At 36.5% G+C, this 26,421-nt stretch overlaps 1 protein-coding gene and 1 long non-coding RNA gene across 2 annotated transcripts; both read right to left on the bottom strand.

Moving 5' to 3' along the window:
- Positions 1-642: 642 nt before the first annotated feature.
- LOC100016081 (Golgi-associated RAB2 interactor protein 4-like) lies at positions 643-2,705 on the bottom strand. Its single transcript, XM_001369981.4, has one exon. It carries the CDS (start codon positions 2,587-2,589, stop codon positions 727-729), a length of 1,863 nt encoding a protein of 620 aa, XP_001370018.1. The 5' UTR covers positions 2,590-2,705; the 3' UTR covers positions 643-726.
- Positions 2,706-3,163: 458 nt separating this feature from the next.
- LOC103100440 (uncharacterized) lies at positions 3,164-14,404 on the bottom strand. The gene is made up of 3 exons (XR_469172.3): positions 14,296-14,404; positions 6,563-6,736; positions 3,164-3,315 (listed from the first exon to the last, which is right to left on the bottom strand). It is a non-coding gene; the product is annotated as an uncharacterized LOC103100440 (long non-coding RNA).
- Positions 14,405-26,421: the final 12,017 nt, after the last annotated feature.

Raw genomic sequence — 26,421 nt, forward strand, 5'->3', positions numbered from 1 at the left:
ATTCAGAATCACATCCTGACAGACTCAAATCACAGATATCAGCTATGGCTATTGCTTCTTGGGGTCTCCCAGGCTTGCTTTGACTCCTGAGGGCTGGAGAGGGATGGAGGGAGGAAGGGAGGAAAGAGGTGAGCTAGGGTAACAAGGTACATGAGTTTTCCCCCCTGGAGAACTCTCCCCCAGCCCTGCCCTGCCCCACCTTGCCCTGCCCTAACATCCCTAATTTCTTGATCTAAGATGATGAACTGAGAAGAAGAGAGAGGGGAAGTCATGCTGGGCCAGCTTGGGAGGGAGAGAAGAAATCTGACTTTAGTTGTTTTCACTATTTGCCACCCCCCAGGAGAGAAAAAAGTTTAGGGCTCAGAGGCAAAGAAAAGCCCTCATCATCCTGTTCCTGTACACAGGTTGGGGCTTTCCCCTTTGGGATAGCATCCTCAACACCAAATAAGCTTAAGCCCTGCCCCAACTGTGACATCAGTGTCGTGGGTCAGTCATGGTCCTGGAACAGCTCTAGTCCTGCTCCTGCCAAGTGAGGCCCAGCCCATACCCCCTTTTCACCTATACTCAAGTGTTAGCTGATTCAGCTAGAGGCACAGAGAAGCACTGGGAGGAAGGCAAAGAAAAGGGCTTAAAGAAAGCCAATCATGAGGGCCAAACAAGATTCTTTAATATCCGAGCCCGCCGGCTTTTCTCTGTGGCCCTGGGTGGTTTGGGTGGGTGGTTTGGCTAACGCCGGGGTGCAGAGGGGATGAGAAGGGTTGGTGCAAGCCGTTGGGGACCCTTTGCGTCCATCATCAGGACCAGCTCCTGGTCATCCTCCTCTGCCTGTGACACCAGCTGTGTGATAGTCTCCATATCCATCATCTCCGCATTCTCCACGATGGTGGTGCTCAGGGAGATCTCAGTGGCTGAGGCCTTGGAGGTTTCCACTGTGTCCTCCATGCTGGTGAGGACTGAAGTGCTCTTGGAGTTTGGGATAGAGTGGGAGCGGGAGAAGTTGCGCAAGAAAGAGGCGATACGGCTGGGTTTCTTAGGTGGGGCAGCAGGTGGTGTGCTGACTGAAGTCTTATTCTTCCCCATTTTATGAGAGGTCCTGGAATTCTTCAAGTTTGGGCTATGGGTGGTGGCTTTGTGGGCAGACGGGCTGTGACGGCCTCCCCTGGACCGGTGGCCAGATTTCTGAGAATCCTTGGAAGACATGCCTCTCCTAGATGTCTTCTGACCAGTGCTGGCTGCCCTCTCACTCCTTCTGTGGCCCCTTTCTCTTTGCCGGGAGTGCCTCCGGGCCAAGATTATCCTTTCCTTGGATGAGTCTGGGCTGCTTGGGGTCACCCTCTGGCTTCCATCTCGTTCACTCATGTAGCCCTCACTTTGTAAGTTTGACACAAGGGGGTTATTGGTCCCCATTGTGGTGATGGCTCCCACGCCCGCTATGGCTACGACTTCATGTCCAGCGGTAGCACCTACTAAGGTCCCACTCACTGAGTCTCCGGACATGCTGGCAGCTCCAGCCAGTGCTAGACTCACACCAGCAGAAGATAGGGCCTCTTTTGCCAGGCCAGTTGCAGTCCCAGCCAGGGCTACACTTAGGCCAGGCCCCTGACTGGCTGCGGTAGCTGTCCCCATGCCCAGGGGGACCCCAACCATAGCCTTGCTTACAGGGCCCCTGCTGGCAGCAGCTCCCATTGCAATGCTTGGGACAGATGGTGTGCTGGGGGGTGACATACTAGGCACCCCCTTGATGGTGAAGTGCCGAGTTGCCAAGTCCTTCTCAGTGTCACCTTTGCCACGAAAGCCCTCCCCAGCTGCAGTTGCCATGATGACTTCTGGCTTTTCCCGAATAGAGGCCTCGGGCCCCATGTGAAGACTCTTGATACTCACTTTATCCTGTTCTCCTTCGCTATGTAGAATAATTGGCTCTTGTGACGGAGATTTATCTTCAGCCATGAACACTGGAGCTTCAAGGCCGTCTCCAGCAGGTATGGCATGGGTGCTACTGTAGCCCTCGATGGGTGGCCGCAGGAGGTAGATCAGCTTCTCCCAGTAGGAAAAGAGATCTTCTCGGGCATCTGAGGGTGGGCAGAGCTGGAGGTAGAATGATCGTCCGCTGGCCAGCTTCAGCCGAAGCTGCTGCTTCTCACGGTCGTGAACTGAGATCTTCACAAACTTCAAAGGGAGCAGCCTAGTCAGCTCCAGGGTATTAGAAGGGTGAGGAGAGGGGCGCATTTTGCGTTTGTAGCTGCTGCCCTCCAGAGTGGACTGATTATCAATGTATGAGACAGGCCGGGCCAGCAGCATGACATTGGGCAAAGGGAGAATCGGGCTGGTGGATACGATGCCCACAGTCACCATGCGTACCCGGTTATGCACATCGATCACCTCCCCTCTCTTGCTGATCTGAATGAAGTCGCTCTCGAACATGGGGGCATACTTGAAGGCATCATACTCCCCCTTGTACAGCTGCTTCTGCAGCTCCCCCATGGAGGTGTTGAACATGCCCACAGCTCGACCACTGGCTGCTGTATAATAAGGGAGCATGGACTCACTGCTTACCGCCCTCCCTCCCTTTTCTTCCTTCAGAGTGGACATCGCTTTCTCCTCGTCTTTGTTCGCTCTGGGGGACAGACAAGACTGGTGGCAGACCGGAGTGCAACCGCTCCACTGCCTCCTGGCCGCGCTCTCGCTCGACGTCTCGCGCGGGTGTCAAGGGAGAGGGACCCGAGATCTGGCGTGAGGGGGTGGGGCGGCGCGGGATGCTCCCTCCCTCCCTTTCTCCCAACGGTCCCGCGGCCAGCCTGGCCTGAGTTGAGTCTTGAGGAAAGGTAGAAACGCTGTTAGGCAGAAATGAGGTAATTCATTTGCAGACATGGGGGATAGCCTATAAAAAAGCACGAAAATAGGAGATGAAATGCCATGAATAAGTAATAGCTAGCAGTCCTATTTGGCTGAGAGTAATATGCTATCAGCCTATACAGGTAGGCTAAAGCCATTTTTAAATCCCCTGCATCACCTCAAAATTTGTGCTTTTCATTCTAGAGCAGAGCTTTTTAGCCTTTTTTGTGTCATGGACCTCTGGCAGTCTGATGATACCTATAGAATTCTTTCTGGAATATTTTTTAAAATATATAAATAAAATACATAGGATTACAAAGGATATGAAATGTTAGTGAAAATAAAGATTTATTTTTTCCCCATCCAAGTTCACAGACCCCCTGAAATTTATTCATAGATTCCTTGGAGGTCCACACATCCAAAGTTAAGAATCCCTGTCCTAGAGGCACTGAGAAGTAGTGGTTTCTTGATCATATGTGAAACCTGGTAAAAGATATACTTTAGATATATTAGTTTGTCAGGTGTGCCATGACTGAATTAGCAAGATACAGAGATAACCCAATATTTATAGGACCAAAAAGAGTTTGGAATCACCCCATCCTCACATGCTTTTTTTCAAAATATAAGAACCATTTTTTTTTTGGCCAAAGCATTTTGACCATAAGAGATGCTTGATAGATATTAATTGAATGGAATGGAATTTCCTTCCTCTGGATGAATATATAAACAAAAGTTGTTGTAAGAATTCCAACATGATGTTAAACTTAGAATTACGGGGGGAAATCTTATGCAAACTTGGCCCTAAATGCTTATGTCTTTTGAGGTCTGGGTTTGGTTTTACCCTTCCAAGAGATTGGCTGTAGAGACCCACAGTGATAAAGATAAAGCCATTTATCATCCTGACCTTTTCATTCCTTGCATCAAGAAAAAAAAATGTTATTTTAAGATTTCCTTACCTACTGTATGCTCTGTATCTGAGACACTCTTAGCAATTTTAGCCTTCTATGGCAGTTGTATTGTGGATATGCTACTGCCATGTTGAACCTAGATAAGAATTCTTTCAACATCAAAAGAAAGAAGAAAGGGGAAAAGTCCCATAGATAGCAAAAATCAAATGTAGTTATTCTTCACTATTCATGAATATGGTCATTGCATTTAGAATTAGAAGAGACCTTAGAGATCATCTAGGACAAATTCTTTAATAATTTTTTGGTGTGTGTTCTGGACACCTTTAACAATGTATGTAAGTCTATAGACCTCTTCTCAAAATAAGGTATTTAGTTATATCCAGTAAAATATATAAGTTCACAAAGGAAACAAATAATATCAAATGTAATCATCTGTTTTTAAAAATTCACTGAGCATAGTTTTAAAAAGTCCAATATAATCCAACTTCTTACCTTACAGATGAGGAAACTAAGATCTATATGCATGACTTGTTCAAAGTCACAGAGATATTGTAAAGCAGTTTTTGAAATGATGTGATATGGCATTGTCCATGTAGATTAGAGAGGCACGTGGAGTAACAGAGAAGAATTGGATGCAGAACATTTAATTGTGAGATATAATTTTGGAATATATTAACGATTTGGACATGTGTAAGTCACTTAACTCTTAGTTTGATGAGATTTAGTTTCCTCATCCATAAAATGGGGGTAGTAATAACTAGCTCACAGAATAATAAGTAAAAAAGAAAAAAACAAAACTTGATACCTTAAGCTATTATTGTTTTCAACTGAAATGAGGAATGAGGAGTCCTAGGTCTGTCCCCTGGGTGTTAAATCTTGACCAAGTTACTTAATCTCCCTATTATGTCAATTTTTTAACTATAGAATCATACAGTTAAGGGAATCTAAAGATCAACTTGTCTTACACATGCGAGTGGAAATGTACTTTACAACATCCTTGAAAAAGGACAGTCTTAGCTTGAAGTCCTTTAGTGAGGGAGAAACTCCCTAACAATACATTTCCTTTTTGGATAACTAAATTGAGGAAGTTTATTTTTCTTATGTTAGGTTAAAATATTCCTATGTGAATCTTCCATCCATTGCTCCTCTTTTGTCTATAGGAAACATGCAAAATAAATCTAAATATACCTTTATTTCAGGCTAAATATCCCTAGTTCTTCAGATGCTCTTTGTATAAGATGATGTTGATACCTTCTTGGTCCTTCTTGTAAGCTTTAAAGTTTATTAGTTGTTCATGAACTAGGCTATCCAGATTTGAACATAACACTTGAGATATAGTGCAAAAAGTAGGAGTAACTGGAGATTATCACCTTCCTCAATTTGATCATTCTACCTCAATGGAACCCAAGAGAGTTAGGTTTTGTGAGTGAATGGGTATTAGTCTCATCTTCCTAACTGCCTTTTGTCAGCCTGTTTCTTTTCTTTCTTCTCCAAATACCAGTCACAATTCTGGACATATAGTGGGTTCAAGGAATGTTTCTTGGTTGATTCCAAGAAAGTATATTATTATCATCATTATTATTATTTTGCTTTATTTGTGCCTAAAACTTTGTCACTTCATGTGAGGTTTTCTTGGCAAAGATACTGGAGTGGTTTACCTCTTCTTTCTCCAGCTCGTTTTACAAATGAAACTGAAGCAGAGTTAAAGGACTTGCCAAGGGTCACACAGCTTCTAATTTTCTGAGGCTGAATTTGATCTTATGAAGATGTCTTCCTGTTTCCAGGCCCAGAACTTTATTCACTGGACCTCTTAGCTGTCCCAACTTAAATTATACAAATCTCATCTCATTTATTTAATTTATTAGATCCATAAGGACCATTCTCATTCTTGGAAACAATTTCACTCTACTGGACCTTGATAAAAAATATAACCAAGACATAACTATCTTGCCTCACCTCCCACCTCTTACCCCAATTTCCAATCTCCAATTTGGCTCTTGTGCAATTTATATCCTATTAAATCTTCCTGGGATACTGGATAGGATGGAAAAAGATGTAATTGGTAGAAAATACCTTTTTGTTATAGAATGAACATTGGAATTGAAGCCAGGAGTCCTGGTTACATTGATCATGTGATTCTTGATACACTTCTGACACTATCTGTGACTATGGACAGGGTACTTACTCTTTATGAGACTTCACTTCTTACCAATAAAATTAGAATAGTTATCTAAGTAATTTGTAAGGCACCTTCTCACTCTAAATCTTTTTTTCTGTGACCTCTTGTTTTAAAACTTTCATTTCAAATATTCCTTTTATAATAAACTTGACAAATGTCCACAAAGATGACCTTTTTAACATACAAAGAACAAAGATTGTCTAGGAAGCTTTTGCTTTCTGTTATACAATTTTTAAAAATATGTATCAAATTTAACATGATAGTAAAAACATATGTCACGTAGGGGAAAGAGTAACTGAGAAGGTTTTCTTTTGGCATAATCCTTGTGGGACAAATGCTAACATCCCTCCTTTGTGGCATCACCAACATCTTAACTTTCAAATGTTGGCTCCCCTTTTACAGGCAGCTAATTGAATGGATTAGTGAATTCCCCATTCTAAATGAACTTGCTGATGAAGGATAGGTCATGGACCATGCTCATTAAGTTCTGAAAAAAATGATCAACAAATTGCTGATGAAGATTCAGTTGATGGCAGCCAAGGTGAAGGAGAGGGGAAAACAATGTTTATCAGCAGGAGATGAAAACACTTTGGAGACTGGGGACAGGCCACTCCACCCCATGCAAAACCTATAAAATGCTCACCAATGAGAATCTGATGCATAGTTCATTTGCTTGAAACTCTCCTGGCAGCCATCTGGATCTGAGAACAAGTAAAGTTGATTGTAGCCCCTTAATATGATAGTGATAAACCAGTGACAATGGATATTTGTAATAGGTGACAGCAAAAATATCTTGAAGAGACGTTTTGGCATTTTTCTGAAAAGAAAAAAAAAGAATTATACTTCAAAATATAAAGTGCTCTTTGGAGAAGACCTTAACTAGCTTATCATATATTTTTAATGGCAATATTAATAATGAAAGTGGCGTGTGACATGCTCATTTATGTTAGTAACTAACATTAACACAATATAGCAAATTGTCTTATTCTACTTAATCTACTTCATCTCTAGGAATCAGATAAATTAGGTTTTATTATCCCCATTTTCCACACTGGGAAACTGAGTCTTAAGGTATATTAAAGAGTTGCCCATTATTATATAGCTAATGAATACTATAAGTAGGACTTGAACATAGGTCTTCTAGACTTATTGGTAAGCATAGGCCTAGACTGATTTCTCTTCTTAACTCTCCCTGTTGGAGATTCTCATTTTCCTAAAAGCTCAGCTCAAATTCCACCTCCTAAAGGAGATCTTTTTCTTATTTTCTTAATTGTTAGTCTTATGCCTCTGATATTATTTTGTACTTATATTTTATATCTTATATTTATTCCTTTTATATGCATCATTAGAGCTGGGAAGCTAGGTGCCACAGTAAATAGAGCACGGGGCTTGGAATCAGCATGTCTTATCTTCCTCAATTCAAATGTGGCCCAGGCACTGAGTAGCTGTGTAGTCCTGGGTAAATTACTTAACCCTATTTCCTTCAGTCCTCTTATCTGTAAAATGAGCTGGAGAATGAAGTGACAAAGAACTCCATTATCTTTGCCATGAAAACCCCAAATGCAGTCACAAAGAATTGGAAATGACTGAAATGACAGAACAACAACATTGCATCATTGGGGCTTATGGAATATAAGCTCCTTTAGGGCAGGGGCTATCTCATTTTTATCTTATATCTGCAGTGCTGGGTGTCACACCTGGCATATATTGACTTTAAGTCCTGTCTAAAGATGGTCATGATCATCTTGTGAAATTATACTCAATGGCAGTGAAGACTAAACTATATAAATTCTCCATAATTGATTTCTTCAGTGAAGTTATTTGGAGTGAGATGGGATTAGCTTTCATGCCCTTTCCAAACATATTTTATGAAGTTATGTAACTGAAAATTTTCAGAAACTGGGCTGGAAGTCAAACATTCTTATTCTCAGTTCAATGTTCTTATCTAAATCCTATGATCCTATAACCTGGGTTTGAATATGCTCTTTGATACTAGCTTTGTAACCAAAGTTCTTCATGCATAAAGATAATCATTTCATTACATAACTTGCATTCATGTAATGTTAAGAAGGCCTTTTTAAACCTTATTAGTAATATATTGATATTTTACTTTCCATTCTGTTTTACAAATGGTTAGGATTTTTTATGATTAAAAAACCATACATTTTATACATTGTACGTGTTAAATAATAGCTCTGCTATCAGTGATACTCTTTACCTGTCTTATTCTCATAAATATTGAGATTGAGAAGGGAATTTAGAAAAACTCTAACACTTTGATTTCTATTTGATTTTGAGATGCAGTAATCCATTAGCTGACCTTGACGATCTCTATTTCTTCATCACTTTGTCAAGTTTCTGGCAGCTGGAACCCTTTGCTTGCCCTGTCCGGGAATATGACCTTGTCTCTTATTCCCTGAAGGGACCTTGAAATGACTTCTGAAAATGGAGAGACATGTAATGTCCCTGTTCCTAAAGCACCAAAGAGTTTTCAGCACCCACATGTGACCTCATTGCATTTCAATGTGTTAACTTCATCCTTTGCAGATCTTATTGCATGACAGTCAAGGTTCTCATGGATAATTCAAGCACCTACAGCTTTTCAGCTCCAGTGAAAAAAGTAAAACTTAGTGAGGAAGGGGAATGGATTGTGAAATGCAGCTTTATTGTTTCTTGAAATCATAGAATTCTTATGCCCAAAGGACTTTAAATGATTGCATGTCCTTTGATCCAGCCATACCCCTGCTGGGTTTGTACCCCAAAGAGATAATGAGGAAAAATACATGTACAAAATAATTATAGCCACACTTTTTGTGGTGGCAAAAAATTGGAAAATGAGGAGGGTCCATCATTTGGGGAATGGCTGAACAAATTGTGGTATATGATGGTGATGGAATAATATTGTGCTGAAAGGAATAATGAACTGAATGAATTCTATGTGAACTGGAAAGATCTCCAAGAATTGATGCAGAGCAAAAGGAGCAGAACCAGAAGAACATTGTACATAGAGACTGATACACTGTGGTACAATCAAATGTAATAGACTTTTCTACTAGCTGCAATACAATGATCCAGGACAATCCAGAGGAACTTATGAGAAAGAATGTTATCCATATCCAGAGAAAGAATTGTGAGAGCAGAAATGCAGAAGAAAAACATAGGATCAATCATGTGATTTGATGGGGATGTGATTGGGGCTTTGCCATTAAACAATCACTCTACTGCAAATATGAATAATGTGGAAAAAGGTTTTGAGCAATGATGTATGTATAACCCAGTGGAATTGCTTGCCATCTCTGGGTCAGGGAAGGGAATAAGGGAGGGAAAAATCATGAAGTGTGTAACCTGGAAAATATTCTAAATAAGTAATTATATTAATAAATAAATAGAATTCTAGAGTGGGAATGCCTCTTGTATATCCTTTAACACAACCTTCTCATTTGACAGATGAAAAAACTGAGACCCAAAGAGGGGCAGCCTAAGGCCTTTCTGTATTTACTCATGCTATCATCCATTCCTAGAACACAATCCTCTTGCAAAAGGAAAGGCAGGGAAGCCAGGATTTTCAGAGAAATTCAATTTAATAAGCATCTTCAAAGCTCCAAGTGCCAGACATTGTGGGTAGTATTGGGGAATACAGTGGCAGAAATGAAGTCAATCCTTCAAGGAGTTCAAGGATAGTAAGAGAATGATTCTGGCAGAAATTTGTGACCAGAAAGAAATCCATGCAATTTATTCAGTCATAGGAACAGAGTGGTGGAGATAGGGGGACATCAAAGAACATCAAGTTCAAACCCCTCATTTAGCAGATAAGCAAACTGAGGCCCAGAAAAGTAAAAGTAACTTGCCAAAGGTCACATAGAGCCAGAATCTGACTCCAATACTTCAACAAATGTTTATTGTAGACATCTAGTGTATAATGGTTGTATAATTCTCTTCATTTTCTTAAAGATTCTAGTGTTGGTCTCTTTTCCTTTGGCAGCATGGAGATGAAGAAATGGAAGCCTTGAAATCCTGCTTATTTATGGATTGAGAAATTCTAATTTTGGTCACACATACCTTAAGTGAAATGACCCCTAAACCAAATAAGCCATTGACCTATAATAATGATTGAGAAAGGATTGCCATGTAGCCAATTGGATATTGATCAGAGAGAGGGCAGAACTGGATAGGTCAGCTACCTCTAGTTCCAGTTTACCTTCTATATATAGACATAAACTTAGATTAGACAGAGACTCTGGATTGTTATTCAATATATTTCTCCTTGACTTTTGCCCTAATCATTGATTTCTATTTCTCAGTTAGAAGGCAGTACTGATTCTTGCCTCATTAAATGTGTTCTACCATGTAATCAACTAGATGGTAAACTCCTTTATTAGGTTTAAAGTCCCATTTTGTTTCACTCAGAATACTCAGGGAGTGACACATAGAAGGTACACAGTAGATTTTTATAGAAATGAATTGTAGACAATTAAATAGTGAACATCAAGGATGAAGTTGGGTTATGCAAGATTTAATTATTTTCAATAAATATTTAATGACCCTTTACTATGTTCCACAGTCTGTGCTATGTGTCATAAAGGATTCAAAGAAGCATAACATCATTCATGTCCTAGGAAGGACTATGTCATACTCATATGTAGAATGAAGTCATATTTTGGAGGATCCTGAATTCTAATCTGAAAAATATGAGACCCATCCTGAAGATTATGGGAACCATTGGATGTTTTTCATAAGGGAAATGAAATAATGAAATAGATGACACTTTGAAGTCAGACTAGAACAGAAATAGACAGTTTCATAATAATTTAGTTTGAGGAATGGAAGGTACTCTGTAGATATTCTGGTCCGGAACTCCTCATTTTCATATGTGAAAGTTGAGGGCCACAAAGGGATAAAATTAGTCCAACATTATAAATGAGTAGTAGTGCTGGAACTCACATCCCAGTCTCTGACCTTAAATCCATTGCCCTTCACTACACAACATTATCCTAACTGAAGCCAAGGCAACCAGGTAGAAGGTCTTCGTGTTATTTTAACTTTTAATTTATCTCAGTTAGAAAGCCTTATTGACTATAAGAATGTGGATATTTTATTAGCTTTCCACTTAAGTATTCATGATGTCTACTCTACTTCAACTTGGGGCAAAAAATAGTTTTCCCATAAATTGGTCTCTAATCTTTGTCATAGCTAGGCTTCTATGACTTATCAGTTTCAGTGGATAAGATACTAAACTTTTAGTTATGGAAGTCTGAGTTCAAATTCTAATTTAATAACTATGTGACCTCCAGCACTTAAAATCTAAACGTTTAAAAATGCATAAAATTAAGTACTTAGAACTTGTAGCTTCAAAGATCTAGACTAACTTTAAATTTGTGATCTTTGTTGGTCCATAAGGAAATTCAAAAATTCATGAGGTAAAATCCTGATAATTATTTCATGTCTATGTGTCATCCCTTCTATACAGCCTTAGTGTCTGTAAGGCCCAGAGTATTATCTTCTATTTATTTTGCTTCCTTTACAAAAACTACATACATACATACAGTGGTAGGCCTATAAAAGAGGTTGCTAAATTCAAATGAATGGAAATTGCCACTGCTAAGGCTCAGATTATGTTTTTAAGAGGTAAATATTAAAATAAAATGGTTTGTGCTGACTAATTAAGAAATATAGATGGATGGAGCCGAATAGACTACATACTTAAAAATGTAAAAAAAGATGAATATATGATAACTCCAAAATTTCAAAACACTCAGGAAAAATTATTCAATAACTGGATAGCAATATGAAAAAAAAAACATTGGATAGGGCCAACATTTCATAAAGAATTATAGACTCTGAGATTTGGAAAGATTCTTAGAGATTTCTAGTCCTACTCTATGAGCAAAGAAATTCTTTTATAATACTCCTGAGAATTAATTACCAAGTTCCTGTTTGAATACCTCTTCTGAGCTCAATCTACTTTAAAAAAAATTCTAATTGTTAATATGTTTTACCTTTGATCAACTTATATATATATATATTTCTCTGTAGTTTCCATATATTGCTACTAATTTTTCATGATGCAAAGAAAAGAAGCCCTGAACAAATCACTTGCCTTGTTGTACATTATAATTCTACTTTGCAAAGTTAGATAAAAATCTGTACACAATTGATCTCATAGAATTATTATAGTAATTGCTTTTATAGGACTTTAGAAATTATAAGTTTGGCAATATGGGGAACTGGAGCAACTCTCTCTGGCTTCTGAGAGCTATTAGTATGGAAAGGTTGTCTTTTACTCCTGGTCTTATAAATTATTTTAAGGTTAGATGCCTTCATCTGGAAGTTGTTTTGTTTTGTTTTGGTTTTGCAAAGAATTATTTTCTTTCCTGATAAATTAGCAGTATGCTCTCATTTGAAACCTCTCTTAAATGGGGAGAAAAATTTTTCCCCGTTTCTGATGGCAAGAATGTACAAGCACATTCTCTCAGTGAAGCTCTGTCCAAGGTACCGGAGGAAAAAAATCACCTGGATACACATGTCCAGAAATGCCTATGTAGACTGTACATTTTAGAACACCAGCTTATTATGACTTTGGCATTTTCCATTTAAGCTTTAATGGCTGCCTGAAAGTCAGAACATTTTATTATGGCTTATAATAGTCATCATAACAATAATATCTTCAATTTGTACTATGCTGTATAACCTTTAAAAAGTGATATACAATACCTATCCCCATATTAGAAACCTGGAGGCTGTCTTTGACTCTTTCTATTCTCTCACCTCTGATACCCACTCAGTTATGAAAGATTTTGATTATATTACTTCAATATCTTTCACTTCTTTCCCTTTCTCAATTCTTACTTCTACTATCCAAGCTTAGGATCTTATTGTCATCTGATGAATTACTGTTAACAGTTTCCTAACAAGTCACATGTCCACTCTTTCTCAACTCTCATTCATACTCTATGAACATAGATCTTCCTTATCCATAGATTTGATGATGTTTTTGCTCTGCTCAAATATTCAGTGGTTTTCTACCAATTCTTGATTAATCTTAAAACTTCTTTCCTTGGAGCTCAAGAATTCCCGACACCACCACATTTTCCCACACAAATATTATATTACTACTATTTGCATATTTTAAGATATTATTAGACTGAAATACTTTATTTTTTCCAATGTACTGTGCTTCTCAAGTCTCACGGCTCTGGAAGCAGTGTTCTTTATACCTTATAGGCCTACCCTTCCTCTATTAGTAAGGTTCTACCCAATCTTTAGAGTACACATCAAATTCCACCTAAGCTATGAAGTTTCCCCCAATAATTACAATTAATTATGATATTCCCCTATGTGTTGCAGCTAATTATTAACCATGGTAGAACTATCCAGACGTCTTGAATCTCAATTTTAGACTTTACCTGATGCTTCAGAACATTTTTCCTCATCTATTTGGGAAAATACAAAATTATGGAGCTATTTAGTTTACTAATGCAGAGGTGAATAGTAATTCACTGAAGTGCCCAAGACTATGACCCTAGATTCTGGACATAATTGTGGCATGAAATAGTTTTATTGATATTCAATGCCCAACCTCTGAGCATGAGTTTCACATTTTGTGAGGGGATCAATTATAGGATCTTCAAAATCCCTACTAATTCTAACATTCTATAGCTTCTACCATTTGTACTCCTCTATTCTATACCTCCTTCAACCAATAAATCCTTATTTTTCCCTACACAACTGAGGTAACTTCCAAAATGATCATCTTGTCTTCAGTCTTCTCTAATTTTATCTATGGGTCTGGAAACTTATTTTTTTTTAATGAGGTACTTCAATATAACTTGTTTCCATTGTAATCCTATATATTTTATTTTTATATTTAAAAACATTCTGAGAAGGGGTTCATGGGCTTTACTAGATTTGAAAGGGATTCATGACACAAAAATGTTCATAAATTATGGCATAATAGAAATTGATAAACTATATTCAAGACCAAATCTAACTGTCTGAATTTTTTTAACTGTCCACAAACTGGCATGATTTTTAATATTTTAAGAAAACTATTTAAAATGGAAAAAAATCTCAACTTTTGAACTGTATAAAAAGATAGCAACCACATTTGACTCAGGGTACATACTTTCTTTTATTCCTGGTATACTAAACAGAACACTGGCCTTGGAACCAGGAAGGCATGGGTTTAAATCTTGCCTCTGACTGAGTTTCTTCATCTGCAAAATGAAAGGCTTTGATCTGATGAACACTAAGGTCCCCTTCTGCTCTATTTCTATGATTCTATCTTGATATATATATATATATATATATATGTATATATATATACATATGTGTGTATGTGTTTACCTATATCTTGGTATTCTATATATCCATGAATACCTCTCTAATCCTGCCTCTTCAACTTTGCTCCAGCTGTTTAGAATCAGAATCATAAGACTTCAGAGTTGGAAGATATCTTTGATGCCATCCAGTCCAATCTATATCTGATAAGAATAATAAAAAATATGTTTACATCATAGTCTGTAAGTAGTCATCTGGCCTTTACTTGAAGACTTCTATAAAGAAGATTTCCCACTTTCCATGAATCCCATTTTGCTTTTGGAAAGCCCTAATTGTTAGTAAATATTTATTGGCATTAAGACTACGTGCTTTCCTGCAACTTCTATTTTTTGGTCCTGATTCTTTCCTCTAGAGCTGAACAGCAGCATTCTTTTCCTACTTCAACATAAATTTTTTTCAAGTATCTGCACACAACTATCCCATTCCCCATAATACTTTTCTTATCTAGGATTAAAATCAACTATTCCTGCAACTTATTCTCACTTGGCAAAATTTTACCCCTTCACAAAACTGACTGACCTCTATAGATACCCTCCAGTTAATCAAGGTGCTTCTTAAACCATAGAGCATAGAACTGATCATAATATTCCAGATGTGATTTGATTAGGGTAAAGATAGTGGAACCATCATATCTCTAGTCCTAAACTTCATGCCTTTCTTCATGAAGCTGCACATTGCACTGCCTTTTTGACCACTGTAAGTACTGACTTTTAATTTTTAGTTATTTAATTTAAATTTAATAATGTATTAATTGCTTGTTACATATTTAATACTGTAAGTGTTGATGATACAAATATTAAAGTTAGATAGTCCCTGACTTCAAAGAACATGCATTCCTTTTCTAGTGTTATCTTTGAAATAACAGACAAATATGTATATATCCATAGGCACATGTATTATACACACACATGTAAATTTAACATGCATATATACAAATATGAGTATGGACACACTATGTATACATGCATACATACATGTGTATATACATGCATATATATGTAACAGCCTCCCTCCTATTTTTTGAGTACTAATTTTTAATCCCTTCCACATACCTTCCTTTCTGAATAAAGGAGGAAAGAATTTTGAAACACATACTCAATAAGAAAAAATAGTCAAGAAAAATAAATTTCTCACATTGACTATGTCCAAAAATATGTGTCTCATTCTACATGTTGTCCCTCACCTCTATTGTCTTAAGGCAGGTAGTCTTCTGGAATCATGGTTGATAAATGCATTGCCTAGAGCTCTTATCTTTCAGAATTGGCCACTTTTTAAAAAACAATATTTCTTTTACAATACATTTAATATTATAGCATAAATTATTCTACCCACTTCAGGGTGCATCAGAGTACTTAATATTTTTTAAGTAGAGTGCTAGGAATTGATATACTTTACACTTTCCTGATTAAATTTCATCATATCAATATAGACAAGGTAGTCTAGGCTATCCAGGTCTTTTTTGGGTTCTGCCTGTCACCCAGAAAAAGGGCTATCCCTCTTCACTTTGTCAGTTGTAATGTTATAAGCATATTTTGATAATATATGCCTTTATCCAAACCAATAATAAAAATGTTACGTTACACAGGGATAAGCACATGTCCCTAGTACATTACAATAGAGAATGTCTTCCAAAATGATTCCAACTGTAATGACTATATCCATTCATTCAATTAATTCTAAATTACCTAAATATTGTACTATTACTTAGTCTATCTACAACTTATCTCTGAGAATGGCATGATAGACTTTGACAAATGTTTTACTAAAGCTAAGTAAACTGTATCTGAACATTCTTCTTATCCACTGATCTAATAATCTTTGGAAGAGTAACTGAGGTTAATGTGACATAACTGTTCACTGTTCTTGATGAAGTCATGTTTTCTTTTTTTGTTCAATCCCCCTCGCCCCCATATATTCTGGATTGATTCCTTTATAAAATATTCTATAACTGTGTTCTCATCACTGCTTTCTGGATTATTGCAATTGACTTCTGATTGGTCCCTAAGCAGTTGGTTTCTCCCTTCTCCAATCTATGTTCCAAAAAGCTGCCAGTCCATCTATCTAAATTACAAGTTTGAGTGTTACTCCATGCCTAAGAAGTTCTAAGAAGTGACTCTTCATTACTCTTATGATAAAATACAACTTCTTTTAGGCATTTAAAGCCTTTTCTAACATGTCTTCAGCCATTTATTTCCAGATTGGCTGATTCAATACATTGTCTGCTTCATGCATTTAATGCTCATTCTAAACAATCCTCATTTCAGTTCTTTCTATACAGGAATTCCTCTCTAATACTCCAGTCTTTGCATAGAATCTTTCCCAGATTTTGAATCTTGGAACTCCTGGTTCCCTTCAAAGATTATCTAAAGTGATACATTTTTTAAGAGGTTATTCCTGATCCTCCCACCTTCTACTTCTACACCAATCATTGTGTGCTTATTTTGTATAGATCACATATATACTTAATCCTGAACATATTGTATCATTCTAATAGAATATAAACTTCTCGAAGTATCTCTCTAATACCTAGGACAATATCTAGAACTTTGTAGCTTACTGAGTTTTTAGTAATTGATGCTGTAAGTCAAGACCAGAATAGCTCTATCTTTTTTTGTAAACTTTTTGGCAGCAGCACAGTACATGCCATAACTCTTATATGTCTAAGGCATAGCAGAGGATTTTACACATAGTATATGCTAAATAGTCGTTGACTTGAATTTAGTTTTTTATGTTCTAGGTTACTATCTAGCTCTCAGATTCTGTTTTCAATAGACCAAGACAGTTATAGATTCCATGTCTTACATTCTTATGCCCCTTCCATACATCATTTCAAATTTTATACTCTAGTCTCTTTCATTCTGATTTCCTATGTTCTGTGTTTTATGAGCCCTTATAGTTCTAAGAGTCTAGTGAGTTTATGGAGAGGTTGAAGGAAAATAAGATAAAACATTTTAGTTAAAAAGAAATGTTTTTCATGAGTGGAGGCACAGCCCTTGACCTATGATTTTAAGATCTGGGTTCCAATACTGCAAAATGGTTGCTGTGTGATATTGTATGTTACTAGGCTATTCATCACAAATGACTATGACTAACAATAATCATTGTGCCTATTGCTTTTATATGAAAAAATAAAAAAGAAATGTATCACTCATAGATGAAATAGAAATTGAATCTCTGTTTTCTTCCAGGAGAGACTAAGAGGGTCTACATCTCAGAAGGTTGAGGTTTCTGGGCCAGAGCTGAATAAGAAATTTGGTTGCAGATGGAAAAATGTTTTAATTTTAAAAACAACAAAGATTATCATGGAAAGAAAAAAAAAACTCAAGTAGCTCTAAAAGAGTAAGTATTGACTTACTGACACTAAGAATTAACATTAAGGGACTCATTATGAAGGAGACACAATTTGTTTTCCAACAGCTACAGCTTTCCTTTTCTCCTGCTTTTTACTGCTTTGGTGATACCACATCTCTCTGTCTACTCAGACATTCAATGCCCTTACACTCTCCCCAGATCCCTTTCTCCACATCCTTCTCAGGAAAAGATCTAATAAATTCATTCACAAACAGGCATAATGACTGACAAAATGTAAGTGATGTTAGTCTCTGAGAAATATTTGCATTTCAATGGAAGGAAAGACACTTTTATTCAAAGCAATGCATGTTTAATTGTAAAATTTCAGTAATCAGTGAGCAGGAGATGTTTGGGGGCAGAATGACTTTATTTGTGCCCTTAAAATCACAATAGGTAAGTAAACATGTACCTATTACTCCATTACATAAAAGTCTCTTAAAGGTAGTATAGATGGTGTGACAAGTCAGGCCAGCATGGTCCTCAACCCTACATAGGGGAACTGGATGAACATTCAAGTTGGGGCACTCAGGAATTGTTTTCTGAGTCTGGTTCTAATCTATGTACTTGTAGATAGGATGTCCCTCTCCTTACTATAATTTCTATTGTGTTTCTAATGTGATTAGAAAGATCTTAAGTTTTAAAATTAGAAAGAACCTCAGATACCTACTAGTTGAAATGCCTCATTTTAAAATTTAAAAATGAAACCTAGAAAGTTTAAATGGCCAGAAAGATCACCACCCTCTGCCATAGTAAGTAGCAGAGTAATAATTTTAACTTTGGTCCTTCTGACTCCAAATCCAGGACTCTCCACTATAGTAGATTAACTCCATGATGGGAAGAGTTAAAAATGATGAGATTGTAAACTCTTCAAAAATGAGAAGACTGGTAATAACCTCAACAGGAATGGGAAAGTCAAGAAAAGGAGAATTATCAAGAAAGTTAAGTAATTTTGCTTTGGACTTACCTTGTTTGAAGTGCGCATGGAGCATTAAGTTAAAAAAATGTCTAGTGCTCAATTGGTGATATGGAATTGGAACTTAGGAGAAAGACTAGGGCTGGAGATGTGAGTTATATGCTAAGATATGTCCATAGAAACTGATGAACCCAATAAGTGAGAGAGTATAGAAAGAAAAGAGGGCTAAGAATAGAGGTGAGTGGATATGCTTGTATGTGTTGTGCATTTGATTTGTGTGGGAAATGGATTAATGTTTCAACATTCCTGAAGTTACAGTCACAGAAAGAAAAAGTCCTAAGGTTCTGGGTGGTGGGAATAAAAGTAGAAATCTAGTGGCTAACTGGACACCATGATAAAATGACTATGGGCATAGAATTGGTAAAAATAATAAATTATCTATAAACTTTTATGCTTAAAAATGCCTTATAATAATCTTGTGAGTTAAGCTAGCACAAGCGATATAATCTAAATTTTGTGGATGAAGTCAGGGTAATAAAAAGAGGTAAAGTGACTCCCAAGATCACTGAGTTCATAAGTGGCAGACATGGGATTCAATCCTAGGTCATCTGATTTCTCAGCCTGACATTCAAATCTCTCTATATGGAAGCCATCTGTATTTCTAATCTTATTTCTCAATATCCTTTTTAATTCAGCACTAGTCCAAAGGTGAATATTTACATCAGTTTTACTTCATTTTGATATTGAATAGGCTTAATAGTTCATGATCTTTCATATGATTACTATACTGTTCAAAAGCCATCCATAACTTTCCTCTCACTAAAAAATGAAGTCTAGTGTCCTTTGTCTTTTATTTAAGGTCCTCTGCAGTCTGGCTGCAATATATCTTTCCAGATTTGTCACTATTTCCCTTCACTGGCTCTCCAATGTAACCAGAGTGATCCCACTATTTCCCCAATATTCTTTGCAAAAATAATTGACTATTAGTAAGATGAAATCATTATCCTCATTGTCATGTCACCATCATCCATAGCTAGCACTTATATAGCACTTACAAATGATATTTCATTTTATTCTGCCAACAGCCATGGAAGGTAGGTGCTAATATTGTTCTCATTTTCCAAATGAAGAAATTGAGGCAGAGGTAAAGTTACTTTCCAAGGTTATACAGCTAGTAAATATCTCATACTAATTGTTGAATGAATATAATTGATATGTGATTATCCCGAAAAATCTGTGCCTATAGTAATATCAGTTTTTGGCTTAGTGAACATCTATCTCATTTATTTATTAATATAAATTAATGGAATAAAAATGCTCATCACCTTAAGTTGGTCAAGGACATACTGTAAAAAATGCATTAACTATGCTTATAGTGAGGAATGATGCTGACTAAAATTTAGGAAGATTTTCTGTTAATGGAAAATTCCATTTTTGTGTCCTAGATTCTTTTCTACTTGATTAAGTATCTTGGTCTTGTGATTCAGCAAGTATTTTCTTTAAAACAGAGATGAAATATCTTGTTTAAGGGAATAATGTGTTTGCTAATAGAATCGCTCAATCTTAGAACTGGAAGGGGTTCACAAGGTAATCAAATTCCCATTCAATGCCCATATCTATAGGATCTTCAATAAGCAGTCATTTATCTTCTGCTTGAATTCCTACACTGATGAGTAGCTCACTACCCACCAAAGTGTTCATTTTATTCTCAGATAAATCTAATAGTTAGGCAGTACTTCCTCATTCTAAGCCAAAATTTGCCTTATTATAACTTCTTGACCTTTGTGTTAGTTTTCTCTTCTAAGCAAACCTAAGTCATGCTAATGTAACAGGCTTTCAGATATTTGAAGAATGCTATTCTATTCCTCCTATGAATTTTCTCCAAGAAAAACATAACTAATTCCTTCTATTATTTACATATACAATCCTGATCTCACATGAGTTTCATTCCTGCCTTTCTAATTGTGCACTGGACATCTTTATGTCCCCCGGCACCTCAAACTAAACCTGTATGATACTGAACTCATTGCTTCCCCTCTAAATCTGATTCTTTCCCTAACTTCCCTGCTTTCATTGGTGGCCAACGACAGCCCTGTCCTCTGGGTTTTAAGCCTTAGAGTCATCTTGATCTCCTCTCTATCGCTCACTCCCCATCCCAAATTAATCATTTGATAAGACCCATTAATGCTAACTCCACAGAAACAAAAAAGAAAATAACTCTGAAGAGGCAGCATTTCTTTCTCAGACTATAGCGACATCAGACATTGAAGCCATAGGTATTTCATGACTCTCCCTTCTTCTCCAGTTTTCCTTCCACACTACTATAGTTCAGGCCCCCGGTGCCTCTGGCCTTTACTCTTTTCACAGCTCACACTCTCTTCCTCCAGTCTCTTCTGTTTCCAGTACATCCTTCACACAGAGCTGAAATTACCTTTCTGCAATACTCATCTGACTATACTACTGCACTACTCAAACACTTTTAATGATTGATTATCATCTTCAGTTTAAAATACAAGCTTGGAGGCAGCTGGGTAGCTTAGCAGATTGAGAACCAGGCATAGAGATGGGAGGTCCTGTGTTCAAATCCAGCCCCTGACATGCCCTAGCTATATAACACTCAGCAAGTCACTTAACCCCCATTGCCTAGCCCTTACTGCTCTTCTACCTTGGAACCAATAAATAGTAATGATTCTAAGATGGAAGGTAAGGGTTAAAAAATAGAATAAAATAAAATAAAATGCAAGCTCATCAGACTGGCCATTTGAAAAGCTTTCACAATCTGGTTTCTTCCTATCTTTTTAGCCTAATTTTATACTTTGTCCCATTGTACACTCTAAATTAATTCCAACCAAACTAAACTCATTTCTAAACTTGCTATGTTGTCTCCCACTGCTGAGTATTTGTTTGGAAGGGTCTCTAGACTTGAAATGCAATCATTCCTTGTCTGATAATCATTTTATTCCTTCAGTACTGAGCTCTGGTGTCAGTTCATCTCTCAGGAAAATGGATATATTTTCAGATATTCCTAAACTGTGTACCTGGATCCCTTCCTTGACCTCATTATACCTTACATTATATTATTTTTAAGTGTCAGTCCCACTGTCACTCCTTCAGTGGAATGCAAACTGGTTGAATAAAGGTGCTATTGCCACAAAAAATTCCTTGTATCCTCAGAACCTAGCACATATTTTTTTTTGCTTAATAAATATTTGTTAAATGAATGAATGAATTTTACATACAGCATTACTCTATGTCCCTCCCCATCCTTAGGATTATTATCTGGGTACCCTCTATCCTATTCATATTCTTTAACATAGCAGCATACCAACTTCTAAAGGATCAAACACTTTTTCCTTTTGAAATTTCACTGTGTATTCCTCATTACTTTCTGCCTGAAGCTTCTTTGCATGCAATTTTCACCTCTCTGAGATTAAGCTACCAGCATCCATTTATACCCATCTGTTGGTACTTTACAAAACTGCTCTTGCTGTAGAGCTATCATGTTTTTTCCCCCTAAAATCCTCCCCAGGCATGTTCAGCCCACTGCTGGAACAGAGCCTAATCCCATCACAGCCAGTACATTTACCCAGTTCTAGCACATTGTCTCTGGTACAATACCCAGGCACCTAATTGTCTTTGTCCATGCAACTCTTTGGAGGTAATGTCACGGAGAAGAGATTTCACAGATCATATCCATACCCCAGGGCATGTGATGTTGATGTCCAGTGGTCTCAGATGACATTAGTAGGGAAGTTCATCCTATATGATCGCAGTGCTACTATTTACCACAAGTAATAAAGAAGTTAGAAAGTAAATATAACTGGCTTTTGTTAAAAGCAGTCTATGTGCTGAAGTCTATAGTCTATGTGAGGCATGGGGTTGGAGATTTTTAAAGAAATAAGCAACAAGTCTCTGTTCTCAAGGACTTATGACCTAGTTGAGAACACAAGCACACAAATATCTATCCCTAATCTATATCTCTGCCTTTATATATATATATATATATTATATATACATATATAATATATATGTGTATGTATGTATGTATGTATGTATGTATGTATACACACACACATCCAATGGATTTGAGAAAATTTTACCAACCAACAATTATTTTGGGAGTATCATCATGCCATATACTTTGGAGGATAGAAAATGGTCTTGTCATCAAGATACTTGTTATTTGTTGTTTGTCCTTCATTTTTGAAGGACATCATGACATCATGAGGAATGTCTTGACTTGAGCATGAGTTGGTACTTAAAATATAACTGGGTCCCAGCTAGGTGGCTCAGTGGATTAAGAACCAAGCCCAGAGCTGGGAAGTCCTGAGTTCAAATATGACCTCAGACACTTCCTAGCTATGTGACTCTGGACAAGTCACTGAACCCTCATTGCCTAGCCCTTATGCATTTATACAGAAGATCAAACAATAAGAATGTATTACCTACTCTTTTCTACTCATTGTTCACCATGTTGGGAATATAAAGTCAAAAATTATATCTGCATGGGAAACGCTCTCCTTCAATACAAATCTCAACTTGACAATCAATTAGATAGGTTTTAGGGAGTTGTTTGAGGAAAATAAAGGTCTAGTGATTTACTCAAGCCAAAAAACTAGTAAATATCAGCCAGCATTTGATACCAAGTCATCTTGACTTCAATCCCAGAGCTCTATATACCAGATAGATAGTCTATTTTTGTCTGTCTCAATCTCTTTAATCCCATATGTTCACTGGTTCTGGGTCATTTTGTTGATTAACCAAGTTGACCTTTTGGATCCCTCTTAACAATGGATCCCAATTAATAATGGATCATGCCTATACCCAGGGTTTCCTTTATAAACAGAAGAATTTAGATAGACATATCTAGTTTGTGGAGTACATACACATAAACAATAGTTTGTGGAGTACAAAGAGAAAAAAAATCCCTACTCTCCTTAAATGATAACTCATATTCTTTTTTCTTCAAAACATATTTTTATTAATATGTTAATAACCTAAATTCTACCCACATCCCTTCCTTTCTTTCAGAAAGTCATCTTGTAACAAAAATTAAAAAGAACAAAACAAAATAGATATGTGGGGAAAAATTGACAATATAGGTGATATTTCACATTCATAGAACTCTCAAATCTGCAAAATGATAGAGAAATATGTCTTCATATAGCTTTTCTTTGGAGATTAACCTTTTAAAAATAATCTTATAACATCCATTTTCGATTAATTTATGATTGCTGTTCTTCCTACTTACACTATTTTAGCTACTAAATTTATCATTTTTATTAGCTTTGCTTACTTCATTTTGTATTAGTCCATTTGGATCTTTCCATGTGTCTCAGAATCAATTGTTTCTTACAGAATAATAATACAGAATTCTTATAGAATATTATAGAATATTTCTTCAGAAAATTCTTACAGAATAGTAGAGGTATATGAGGTGTTGAGGGAAGACTAGAATCTCTGGTGTGAGCACTTGCTGAGTCCTTTTCAGAGCTACTCTTCTCTTTTTGTATCCACTTGCTGCTCAGTTCTCTCCCTTGGCTCCAAAAAGCTATAGCACACCTCAGTAAGCAATCCCATGGCAGGCAAAACCAGGTTGAGTATAACTGATAGTCCTCTGACCCATCAGTGAGTTAGTGAGGTATCTACCTCTGGCATGTAAAGACTTCCCTTGTGGAATGGGTGGATAAGAACAATTTGTTCCAACAGACATGTAGGCAGCAAAGGCAGGTTCTGTTGGAGCACTTAGAGAGATTGGTTAGATATCAAAGAAACCAAGACCATCCACTACATCTCAAGTCATCACTAGTTGTCCTGATTTGTCTTGCTCCTGCACTTCAGTAACTTTGGAAAAGTGAATGAGATTGACAACTGTGCAACTATGCCCCACTTAAATCCAATTTATGCATAAATCAGAATACCTCACCAATCTTGTCATTTTGGACCTCTTTGAGAACAAAGGACGATAACCAATGGAATAGTAATATTTTATTACATTTGTGTATCATAATTTGTTTAGCTATTTTCCAATTGAAGTTGTTTATAGTTTTTTTTCTACCAGAAAAAACAAGGATATAAATATTTTGATATATAAAGCGTTCCTTTTATTGACTTCCTTAGGTATTTATATTAAATAGTGGAATATCTTGTCAAAGAATATGAACATTTTGATCACTTTATATAACTCCAAATGGCTTTCTAGAATTTTTGTAACAATTCACAACTTCAACAACAATGCATTAGTGAGCTACTCTTTAAAAAATCTCTGAAACAGTTATTATTCCAGGCTTTTGTCATCTTTGACAACTTGCTGGATGTGAGATGAAGCCTAAGGATTATTTTTATCTATATGTCTGTTAGTAAATGGGAATATTCTTGCATACAACTATTAATAGTTTACAATTCCTTTGTGTGTTAATTTCCACTGACCATATATCCATATATATCCATATATATCAACATATGGAGAGAGAGAGAGAGAGAGAGAGAGAGAGAGAGAGAGAGAGAGAGAGAGAGAGAGAGAGAGAGAGAGAGAGAGAGAGAGAGAAATTATGGATACCAAACTCTTATCCAACAAATTTGATACAAATGTTTTTCTCATTATACATCTTCCCTCATTATCCTAGAGATATTAATTTTGTGTTTACTGAAGTCTCTAAATTTAATGTAGTCAAAACTATCTATTTTTTTTATAATTGTCCTTGTGTTTTGATTAAGAATACATGTTCTACCCATAAACATGAAAACTATATGTTTGCTTCTCTTCTAATTTTTTATGGTATGATCTTTGAAGTTTAAGTCACTTATCCATTTAAAATTTATTGTGGAACATGATATAACTTATTCTGAGCCTAACTTCTGCCAAATTGCTTTCCAGTTTTCTTAGCTTGTGCTTTAAAAAAAAATTTTTTTTTATCAGACCACAAGTAAGCATTTATGTCTAAGGCTTATTAAACACTGGGGTATCTGAGAATTTTCATTTCTATTATGATATATGCCTTTTAGCTAGAGAAATAGAATGGATTAAGTAAGTGTGATTTGGTTGTTAAAAATTGAAGAGATTTTAAAGTATGCTTGTAGGTCCATTGAAAGGATACATCAAAGAAGGAAGGATTGAAGATTTATCAGAAGGAAGGGGAAAATGTAGAAGTTGAGAGAATTCCTGGCCTATCAATCTTTGTTAAGATCTATATGGCTTTAAACTACTAAAAAAAGAGACTAGAAGATAAATTATCCTATGTATGTGTGTCATAATGAGTTGTAGTTAGCATCTTGAAAATAGAGAGAAAAAGTTTGAAGACATCCTCATGGAGAATGAGATAGTGACAAGGTTAGATAAGGTTTGTCAGTATTGATGCCATTTCCCTGTTATGCTATATATCTATAGATGATTATGATAACCACAGGAAAAGTAACTTTTGGATGTTTTTTGGGTGTGATTTTAATAGTTACAATACATTTTTATCACAATAGCCCTTTAAGATAGGCAGAACCAATATTTTTCTTTAAGTTTTACAAATAGAGAAACTGAGACAGTCTCATAAGCTCTATAATAATTAAATTAAATAGTGATTATAATGCCTTCTTTGGATCTAATTAATCTAACATGTTCTGAAGCCTGATTTGAATTCTAGAAATGGCATAATAGATAGATATGCCATATATTAAATTGATAGCCTGTTATAGGAAGAGTGGATATTCATTGTGAAAAGCATAGGAGTGAAGATTGATCATGGCAGAGAGTAGAGATAAAAAAGTGATTTTTGTCATCTGAGTTTACTATAGACCATTTAAACAGAATGACAAAATGGATGAGGAGTTTGGGAGTCCCTTAAAAAGCCTAGAACAGTTATAGTGTAGTAAAAAGAGGAGATTTTAATTAGACATCTGCTGTTGTTATC

This window comes from Monodelphis domestica, chromosome 6 (genome assembly GCF_027887165.1).
Source record: "Monodelphis domestica isolate mMonDom1 chromosome 6, mMonDom1.pri, whole genome shotgun sequence".
Taxonomy (NCBI): domain Eukaryota; kingdom Metazoa; phylum Chordata; class Mammalia; order Didelphimorphia; family Didelphidae; genus Monodelphis; species Monodelphis domestica.

What these genes read in the sequence shown, in the direction of transcription:
- LOC100016081 (XM_001369981.4), bottom strand. Translation starts at nt 2,589, where the DNA reads ATGTCCACTCTGAAGGAAGAAAAGGGAGGGAGGGCGGTAAGCAGTGAG.